This window comes from Castanea sativa, chromosome 9, assembly GCF_040712315.1.
Source record: "Castanea sativa cultivar Marrone di Chiusa Pesio chromosome 9, ASM4071231v1".
NCBI classification, from domain to species: domain Eukaryota; kingdom Viridiplantae; phylum Streptophyta; class Magnoliopsida; order Fagales; family Fagaceae; genus Castanea; species Castanea sativa.
In genome coordinates, this window is record NC_134021.1 from 37,901,514 (window position 1) to 37,912,619 (window position 11,106).

The following is an 11,106-nucleotide window of genomic DNA, read 5'->3' on the forward strand; positions in this document are numbered from 1 at the left end:
GCGGGATTTGATGTAATAACCTACGTTGGTAAGTTTATGGCACTCGTACATAAAAACGACGTCGTGCCAAGTAAGGTTCAGACCCATCTGCTCGTTTAGAGCGTCGACGCTTCCTAGGACTCTAAAGACGTTGGGAGCGCACTGGTCGGGGCACAACTGTTGGTTGCGGAGGTATTCCCTGGTCACGCTTTTCATAGGGAGGGTCATCCCACCTTCTATGAAGGCAATCATGGGAATGATAACCTCTCCCGTTTTCCTAGACCCAGCCACGGCTTCCACCGGGCAATATCTTAAACCTACGTCGCTGGGAATGTGATACTTAGCTCTGAAACCTTCCATCCCAGCGGCGGTGTCAACTAGACACTTAAATTTTTCCATTGGAAAAGAATGAAAGATCAAATTTTTAGAGGAAGAACGGTTAAAAGGGGAGCCGAGGACAGGATTCGAGGAGAATGGGTTAAGGAAAAAGAATAAGAACTTACAAATTTGAAGTTGTGCGAATTTTCACGGATTTCTACAGACAAAAGGTGATTACTGATGTTTTGATGGGATTAGCCTCTCAAGAAATAAATGAAGGCGCAGGTTCCCAAAGCATCACAACGTGCGGGAAGCAGCCTCGAAATTGCATTCGTCCCGCCCAAATTTTCAGGGGGTTACAAGGGCCGTTGGATGCTCATCTCACCGTTGAACGTGGGAGACAAGGTGTAACTTACGGTAATAAAGGCGCACGTTTGTGAAAATAAAACCGCTAAGTGGCATCCTCTGGAACACGAAACGGTCTCCACACGCGCAGTTATTTACAAAACGTGTGGGGTAAGTTCTCGTTGGATCAAAACCCTATTTTTCTCCTCGGATGCTGAAAAATAGAATTTTGAGGGGCTATTGTGGGGAGTAAAGGACCCAAGTAGGCATTTGGGCCTTTGGGCTCTAGTAAGATAGGTCGATCTGTTCTTGAGCTAAGGATTTGTTAGTACTGTGAATCGGCCCATACGCCGAGGGTCCGAAGACATGTTCGATGGAAAGTTTCTCCTCGGATAGACCCAAGAGAACTCGGAGTTTTCACTATGAAGGTCAAGGCAGAACTTTGGAAAGACTGTTGGTTAAGAGGGGGAAACCCTGAACCTTCTAGATACACCGGTGTTAGAAAAATATCAAGAGCAAAGGCTGCCACCTCCACATTAAAGATTCTGCACCTACCTCCCTGGCCGCATTGATGGGGAAGTGACCCCTGAACAGTAGAACTGAAACTTCTGGTCACTATTCAAAGGCACTGAGAGAAGAAATATCTAGGGGAGAGGGGGTTTGAGCAACACGTGGATAAAGCATCAGGAAAAGAAGTATTTAAGGGGGGTGAAGGCCAAAGAAAAAGGGGCCCAGTCTGTAACTAGGAAAGAGATTAAGAATTGTAATCTTTAAGAAATAAAGAGAAATAATATAGCAGTAGTCCTCGGCTCACGTCCGAGGAGGTCCATCGGCAATTATCATTCATTATTTACAAGTGTTTGCACACCAAAGCCTGTTATCAAATTCTCAGTACCTTTAATCTAGATTTCAAGCCCACGCTCTACAAATTTTATTGTTTAAGGCTCATTGGGCCTGAACCCATAATTTTCTTTGGGTCCAAGTGCAATTGTGCACTTACAGTAGATATAACATTTTTTTAAGGTTTATTTTTTTTTTTTTTTTGAGATAATAAGGTTTATTAAATTGATTTTATGGTTTACTCACTTAATAACTCATTTAGAAAAAACAAAATTACAGAAATTAAATTGGACTCCTTAATTTTTGTACTATAGTAATTAGTTGCACCAAAATTAAGAAAATTGGATGGGACACATGGCTTAAAATTAGGCTCCAATTTAAAATATAATTATATTTTTTTTCTCAATTTTCACTTTATATATATATATATATACTAGTTACTAACTTGTGCAATGCATGTGAATAGCTGTTAGATGAGTATCAGAAGGGAAAAAAAAAACCATTATTTTTGAGTTGTAGAAAGTAAAAATGCATGAAATTATATATATATATATATATATATATATATATATAAATATTAGATTTTTAAAAAATAGCACAAAGTTTTATTAGTCAGGCAAAAAAAAAAATGTTATTTTATTTATTAGTTCTTTGTGGGCATGAATAAGAGAAAGAAGGCAAATTCCCAAAAAGTAGGCTCGGCAGGATACCAACAAATCTCAGGTGGTAGATTCTTACTAGTTTTAATATGAATTCATCACTTAAATTACTTTTTTGTCCACACATAACAACCAATAACAACTTAACACTTAGGATTTGTTATGAAAGTATTGTGAAAATGACGTAGATATAACATTTTTTTTAAGGTTTATTAATTATTTTTGAGATAATAAGGTTTATTAAATTGATTTTATGGTTTACTCACTTAATAACTCATATAGAAAAAACAAAATTACAGAAATTATATTGGACTCCTTAATTTTTTTAGTATAGTAATTAGTTGCACCAAAATTAAGAAAATTGGATGGGACACATGGCTTAAAATTAGGCTCCAATTTAAAATATAATTATATTTTTTTTCTCAATTTTCATTTTATATATATATATATATATATATATATATATATATATATATATATACACTAGTCGCTAACCTGTGCAATGTATGAGAATAGTTGTTGGATGAGTATCAGAAGGAAAAAAGAAAACCATTATTTTTGAGTTGTAGTAAGTAAAAATGCATGAAATTATATATATATATATATATATATATATTAGATTTTTAAAAAATAGCACAAAGTTTTATTAGGCAGAAAAAAATAATGTTATTTTATTTATTAATTCTTTGTGGGCTTGAATAAGAGAAAGAAGGCAAATTCCCAAAAAGTGGGCTCGGCAAGATACCAACTATAGGTTCCCCCCACCCTCCTCCCACCAAATCACACCCTCTGCACCTCGTCGACCGTGAGCCCTACTCCCTTACATGGCTAGGATGTAGAAGGGGCAAAGCCTAGACATTACCTTACTCACCTGCCTTGCTATTTTTGTCTTTTCTTTGATTTTGGTTTCTTACTCCCTCATGCATTATCTGTTGTTGCTGCTTTTGTTTTCTTTCCTCATGTCTCTTTGCTAGGGATATGTTTGGCTTCTCTTGCTCGTATCTTTTTATACAAAAGGACATGGGCCTTTATGGGTCAAATACTCTTTATTCGATCAAAAGGGTCTTTGACCCAATTTGCCCCAATCTGCTGAAGTCTTTCTGCGGAAGAAATGTGTTGAGTTTTTCATCTTTAACTCTTTTTCTATCCGTAGAAGTACCCAAGGAGTCTTGACTTTTCTCCATTCTTCTATTCCTTTTATACAGAAAGGCTTGGAACTATTGGAATTTGGTGGGCGTGACACTTTGGCTCATGTGTCTTGATTTAATTGCCCATGGGGTGTGAGTGTAATTACCAAATTGCCTTCCCTTAATGTCATTATGTACGTTGAGCTCAATTCTCTACTCCCTTAGGCCCGAATTCATTGGGTCTTGGGATTTACCTCTTGACCCAAGATATTTGCAATTTTGGGCATCAACACTCTTAATAAAAAAAAATCCGTGATATTCTTTTCTTTTACTATTCTACGTACTTGCTGTTCAGGTTTCTTTCAGAAAGATATGTATTGTGCATGCATCTATAGTCTTTAATAATATCGTATATAAAGGTGACGACTTTACCCGATCAGTTTATACACTAGAGGATTGTATAGAAAAACTAACAGCTTTTGTTTTTTAAAAGGATTGATGTATTTATTAATGTGGATAGAATTATACGTTAATAAAACTTACATAAACTGATAAATGTGGTTTAGAATATCCAAAATCTTATACCCATACACTCGTTTTGAAATTCATACTTTGAAAAAACTCTTTAAAAAAATCTGAAGAGAAGTTGTTTTTTTCTTAATTTTTTTTTGAATTTTATTATACTTTTATACTTTTTTTAATACATAATAATAGGAAGGAGAGGAAGGACGGGTTTGAACCAAAGACATATAGTACCATAAATAATGTCATTACCATTACATTAAAAAAAAAAATACTTAATTGGTAAAATTAGACACCATTGAAAAAATGGATTGTACTTATGGTATTCAAGCTTCATCACACAAGCCACAGCATTAGACACACTTATGGTATTAGACACGTTTTTTTTTTTTTTAAATGTCACAAATTTATGTTCATACAAGTTCGAGGTTATGCATTTGTCTAGTGAGATTGTTGTGTTTGCCAATTACAGCTTTGAGTACGATGAGACCTAAATTCAAGAAATGAACACTAAAATAGCATTGAGTCATTTTTTAGGACAATGTCTCATCCCACTCTTGTTTATTTCAGTAATTAGTAAACACATAAAGTTCACTGGAAAACTTGAAAAAAAATCCTATGAGCACAAGTACGCTTTGATACCAATGAATTAAAAACAAAATAAGACTCTAGAAAAAATAAAACAATTTATATTCACACTCCTATCTATTTTGGTGATTGGCAAGTGCTTAAACCTGATGAATTGGGATGAGTGAAAATTTTTGACATTTAAAAAAAAAAAAAAAAAAAAAAGAGCCTGCGTAGGGATGAAGCTAGTATTTTATAAACTAAATACCCAAGTGTTGCAAATCGTAGCCTTTGAACTAGACATTGATGATGTCCACAGCGGACCCATAGCTGGCTCATAGAAGGATAGCAAGGCGGAGATTTTATAGAAATCATATGTAACAAGGAACATAATTTGATAATTGTGTATTATGTGGGTGTGTGGTGAGTTTCACATTAAGTATATTCTGGATTGATCTCAATTGTAAAATTAATCTTCTTGGGTTTAACATATTTTTCTGCTTAATATAAAACAATTGACAATTCCAATGGTTCTACATCAAACTTTTTTGTTCACAAAATTCTAAATGCACGTAGCACCAACTTACTTATCACATGTTTATTGGATTAAAGAACACCATTCTAAAAACATCGGCGGTAATTGCAGCACTAAAACTATCTAATCAGTAGGTCCACTTCAGTGCGACCATCACTTCTAACTTGGTTTTGAATAAATGAAAGTTATAATACTTAAAATTTTGTCTTTTTTGGTTTTGAATAAATGAAAGTTAAATCTTTAAATTTCTTCTTTTCTTGCAGAGAATCCAGAAGAATAAAGCAAAGAAATGGATGTTGTTTCAGTTATGGTAACCATAGGAGGACACTTTGTGGACCCAATCAAAAAACATTGTGGCTATCTGTTTCACTACAATAGCAACATCAAGAATCTTGAAGATCGAATTGGGAAACTTCATGCCAACATAGATGGGGTGCAATTAAAAATTGACGCAGCAGAAAGGAACGGACAAGTAATCTTACCTATGGTTAAGAGGTGGGTAGAAAAGGTACGCAACATCCTTAATGAAGATGCCGAAGCAAATAAGAAGGGCTTAGATGGATGGTGTCCACGTTATTCCTTGAGTAGGAAAGCTAAGAAGAAGACTCTGGAAATTGATGAACTACTAAATGATGGACAATTTAGTGAAGTGTCCTCTCCTCCTCCTCCGCTGGGAATAGGATATTTACCCATAGAAAGTATTATGGATTTTGAGTCAAGAACACAAATGAAGAAAGAAGTTTTAGAGGCACTAAGAGCTGACAAGATCAATATGATTGCCATATGCGGTATGGGGGGGATAGGAAAAACAACAATGGCAAAAGAGGTAGCGAAAAGAGCAAAAGATGATAAGTTATTTGATGAAGTCGGGATGGCAGTGGTGTCCCAGACTCTAGACTTGAGCAAGATTCAAGGTCAAATTGCTGAGATGCTAGGACTGAAATTTGATGAAAAGTATCCACTTGCAAGAGCAGAACGATTAAAAAAAAGACTAATGGATAGTAAGAGTGTTCTTGTAATATTAGATGATGTTTGGGATGCATTTGATTTAGAGGCTGTTGGAATTCCTTATAGAGGTCAGCACAATGGATGCAAAATCTTGTTGACATCACGAAGTGAAGAAGCCTGCACTCAGATGAAAACTCAGAAGATTTTTCCAATCAAAGTCTTATCTGAAGAAGAAGCATGGAATCTTTTCAAGGAGATGGCTGGTAATTGTATCGATACTCCTAGTCTACATCCAATAGCAAAAGAGGTTGCAAAGGAATGTGGAGGTCTACCTGTTGCTATTGTAACTGTTGGAAGAGCCCTAGAAAACAAAAGTGAATGTGAGTGGAGTGCTGCACTTCAATTGCTTAAAAATGCAATCCCAAAATGGATTCCCAGTCTGGATCAAAAGGCCTATTCTGGCATAGAGTTCAGTTACAAGTACTTAAAAAATGATGAAGCCAAGTCATGCTTTTTGCTATGCTGTTTATTTCCAGAAGATTATGATATTCCCATTGAAGATTTAGTCAGGTATGGGGTGGGACAAAGGTTGTTTGCAAAGATTGATACTGTGGCAGATGCAAGAAATAGAGTCCATGCAATAGCTAAGAATCTCAAAAGATCATTTCTACTATTGGATAGTGAGGAAGGAGAACAATTTGTGAAAATGCATGATGTTGTACGTGATGTTGCAATTTCAATTGCAGAAAATCATGGTTTTCTGGTACGATGTAATGAAAAAATGGAAGAATGGCCAGAGAAAGATTCATGCGAGTGTTCTAGTGCAATTTCGCTTGCATCCACAAAATTTAAAAGGCATCCTGATGGCTTGGAGTGTCCTAAACTTGAGCTTTTGCAGCTACACTTCGGAAAATTGAAGATTCTCGCTTGCTACACTTCGCCCCCACTCCCACCCAATCTATTTAAAGGGATGAAGGGTTTAAAGGTTTTGTCTCTGGTTGGTTTGTCCTTGCCATCACTACCACAATCAATCAATGTCCTTCAAAACCTTCGGACCCTGCAATTTGATCAGTGTGAGATAACAGATGTGTCAGCAATTGGAGAACTTAGGAAACTAGAAATTCTTAGCTTTACTAAATCTGGAATCAAGGAGCTGCCAGGAGAAATGAGAAATCTTAGTTGTCTAAAGTTGTTAGAATTGACAAAATGCTATGCTCTTGAGCGAATTCCTCCTGATCTCCTATCGAGTTTATCTCACCTAGAAGAATTGTACATGTTCGGAGTAGATGTGAAGTGGAAACCTATGGAAGAGGAAAAAAAGGACGAGGAAGAGGAAGAAGAGAAAAAGGGAGCAAACGCAAGCCTTACTGAACTCATGTCTTTGTCCTATTTGGTGGCTTTAAAAATTCAAATACCAAATATTAAGGTCTTGCCAAAAGACTTGCCCTTCAAAAATGAAACGATAAAATTACAGATATCTCTGGGATTTAAAGATTATTTTTTTGGTCATGAGAAACAAATGCACAATGATTACTTAATCAAAAATGGTTTGGAACTAGCAAGATGTGACGTAACTGATATTGCGGAGAATCGGATACTTCTTCAACTTTTCAAGAAATCTGAAATTTTAAACTTGGGAGGAATAAAATATTTAAAAAACATTGTGTATGAGTTAGACAAAGAGGGTTTTCAATGCTTGAAGGTTCTAGAAGTTTATGGAAGTGATGATTTAGAATGTGTAATGGACGCCACATCAGATCAGAATCCTTGTGTTGCCTTCCCTACCCTGGAGTCATTGGAACTGGTGAATTTGCCTAATTTAAAAGAGATATATCATAGCCAATTCCTAGAGAGATCCTTTAGCCGTGTTTGTTTTGGCAACCTCAAATCTCTTCGACTAAGGAATCTACCAAGACTCATTGGCTTTTGCACAGGCGTGGGTCCCGTTGAGCTTGTCCAACCGTCCTTGAATCAAGAGGTATGTATGATGCTCTCTCTCTCTCTCTGTAAAATATTACTATTATTTAATAAATTGTTGTATAGTTAACTTAAACCATTTAAAAGCTCGTTGTTTTATGTTTATCAAATTGATTTATCAATTTTTTTAACATTTCGTTCTGGCCTGGATTTGATGCTAATAAAACTGAAAAAGTTGAACGCTAATGCTAATAATAATTTGATGGATTCATCAGGTTAGAAGGATCGGCACTGATGAAGTGACCAATGTTGAAAAGCACAAGATGACAGACATTCAACAACATAAACTCTTCTCATCCAACACCATCTTGTGGGCACCGAATTTAGAAAATCTTGAATTGGGGAGAGCTGATTCACTAGAAGTGGTATTTGATCTTGAAGGACCGAAGGCCAACACAGATCACCAGAGAATTGCAGTGCTTGCTCAGTTGAAAACTTTAGAGCTAAAAAATTTATCTCAGCTGAGATACGTGTGGAAGAATGTTCCACTAGGAATTCAAGGCTTTCAAAAACTAACATCCATTAAAGTAAGTAAGTGTTATCCTCTAAGATATTTATTCCCAACTTCTATTGCAAAACTGCTTGTGCAACTTCAAAGCATTGAGATAAATGAATGTTACGCAATCGAAAACATTGTTCAAAGAGATGGAGAAGAAGAGGCAACGGATAACATCCTATTCCCTAGAGTTAGTTCCTTGAGACTACGAGACCTGCCAAATATGATGAGTTTCTGTATCGAAGCTTATTCTTCTGAATGGTCATCCATTAAGGAGATTTATTTGGTAGATTGTGGCAAATTGAAAACAATTGGTTCAGAAATTCAGAGCAAAAGAAAGTCAATGGGGAATTGGATTCAAGACCCAATGAGCATGAACTTTGGTCCCCTGGTTTCCTTCGGCGATGCCTTGAGTGTGTACCACGTCGCAAAAATTATGGTCTGATGGCTGTGTCAGACCAAGGCACCACCAATAAATCCCAAAGAAGCTACTCTGTGAAGAAAGAGGTACGTACAAGTTCTAAATTCATGCACTTATCCCGGTGGACTAAGGTCACCGACTGTCATATAGATATCCAATCAATCAATTGTTGGCCATAACCTTAATGCATTCAACGCAGTTAGATAAAAAAAAGACATTGATTGCTTTTCTAATTTAGTTATCCCCTGATCTGTTTATACTTTATACCATCTTTTTCTCTATAAAAAAAAATACAATTAATAATTGAAAAGAAATTATTATTTTACTTGTTTATCAGTACTTGATTTTTTGTAGGATACTTTGAGTAAGCCGACGGATCCAAAAGTTAGTGATAGCGAGAATGCCTCAGAGATATGGTCTCTTTTTCCATCTCATATAATTGAGTGCCTAAAGAATCTAGAATCGATTGCATTGGCTGGTCTCCGTTCACTGGAAGTGATATTTCAACTTGAGGAACTAAATGTTGAGGAAAGTCACATGGCCCCAGTACTTGATCAGTTATGGGAATTGAATCTAAGTGGTTTATCAAAATTGATGCACATATGGAAGAAGGGTCCGGAAAGGATCTTGGGCTTTGGGAACTTGAGATCGTTAGCTGTATGGCGCTGTGACAGTCTGACATATTTGTTCTCACCATCCATAGCAAAATTGCTTGTGATGTTAGAGGAAATTAAAGTTGGTGACTCTGAGAAAATTGAAGAAATCCTTGCAAAAGCAGGAGAAGAAGAGGAAAAAAAGGACGTTTTGTTCTACAAAGTGAACTCAATCTCGCTTCATAACTTACAAAATCTGAAGTGTTTTTGCTCTGAAACTAATGCTTTAGAGTGGCCGTCTCTGGAGGAAATAATGGTGACGGAATGTCCTAGTTTAAGCACGTTTATTCCATCTAATCTAAACACACCTAAGCTAGAGGGAGTATACGATAAACCTTCATGGAAAAAAGAAAGAACGTGTTATTGGAAGGGAGACCTGAATGCCACCATAGAGCACATCTTCAAAGGAAAGGTATGGCACATTCTCACCACAAATATCTCACTAATGGGTGAATTTTAACTCTTTGTATAAACCATCGCACCATATAATCTGCAAATACTTTAAGCTTTTATTAATTAGTAGAAAAATTAGACCCCAGTTTTATTAAAAAGAAAAAATAAAGATAGAAAGAAAGGCAAAACACAATTTACATATACAAAAAATGAATGTCTTGAAGAACAATAACATTTTCACTTACGATCAAATATAGTAGTAAAAATCATTTTTTCCAATAGCAAATAGTATGATTACTTAAATCACAAATATATTTTATTCTTACAGGAAAAGCAGGCGAATCATGAGACACAACAAGAGAAGCAAATTGAGACTATTGAGAAAAATATGTGATGCTGAGCAAGACATACAATAGGTGAGCGAGCACATTACATTTTCCTATATCAGTTTAGTATTTAGTCAGTATCCAAAAATGCATAAAAATTAAAAACAGATATATATATATATATATATATATATATATATATATATATAAGGCACACCATTTGAAGCACTTGTTAAGAACTATTTTCGTGGTCAACAATCATCTACAGTTTGGTAGAATTAGAAATCCCACGTTGTTTTGAAAGATCACTCTTCCTTTTCTTTTATTTAAGAAAGAAAGATGCTAATTAGAAGTAGAACTAGTTGTATTATGTAGGCTTAATGATAAAGTGATTCTATATATGATTCAATTGCAATGATTTTCAAAATCTAGGTATGTGGCTTTCTTTTGATCTACTAGAATATCATATACTAATACCGTGATTTCCTAACCAATGTTTTCATAACTCAATGCATTGGTGGGGTTGTGGTGCACATAAAAAATGACTCAAATAAGAATCAAAACGAACACTATATAAGTTGTCTGCGAGCAAGCTTCTGACCATCCATTCAATCAAAAATTATTCAATTGCCCTTATGTTTATACTTATTACCAACTAAATCTCTTAACCATTCTCAGCACACTTGGAAAAAAAAAAAAAAAGGCACAATCACAATGCAACTTGACTTTAATTATCAAGTTATTGGACAATTGAAACCAATCTATTTACCATACTCAGTTGGCATTCAAAAAAAGTATTTAATGAACAATGAGTCCAATGCATCTTGTTCAATATAAAGACATATATATTGTTAATTATTAGACAATTACTTGTGCACTAACTTCTTGTGAGCTAATAGTTTTCATTCTCATGTTTTGGCTTCTCTGAGACCTTTATATCCCCTTTTTAGAGTATTTGAATGATACTGCTATAAAATATAAAAATTCATATTTGGTATAA

At 35.3% G+C, this 11,106-nt stretch overlaps 1 protein-coding gene across 3 annotated transcripts in view; it reads left to right on the forward strand.

Annotated features, from left to right (window-relative positions):
- LOC142609859 (putative disease resistance protein At4g27220) overlaps window positions 1-9,209 on the forward strand; it is a 29,844-nt gene extending 20,635 nt beyond the window's left edge. For 2 of the 3 annotated variants that reach the window (XR_012839702.1, XR_012839701.1), the window contains 3 exons: window positions 5,156-7,818; window positions 8,033-8,820; window positions 9,089-9,209. Coding sequence is in view for 1 of the 3 variants with exons in the window: in XM_075781580.1 (XP_075637695.1) it covers window positions 5,182-7,818; window positions 8,033-8,758 (3,363 nt within the window). In the remaining 2 variants the exon portion in view is untranslated. The other variant, XM_075781580.1, reaches the window with a different exon arrangement.
- The last annotated feature ends 1,897 nt before the right edge of the window (window positions 9,210-11,106 follow it).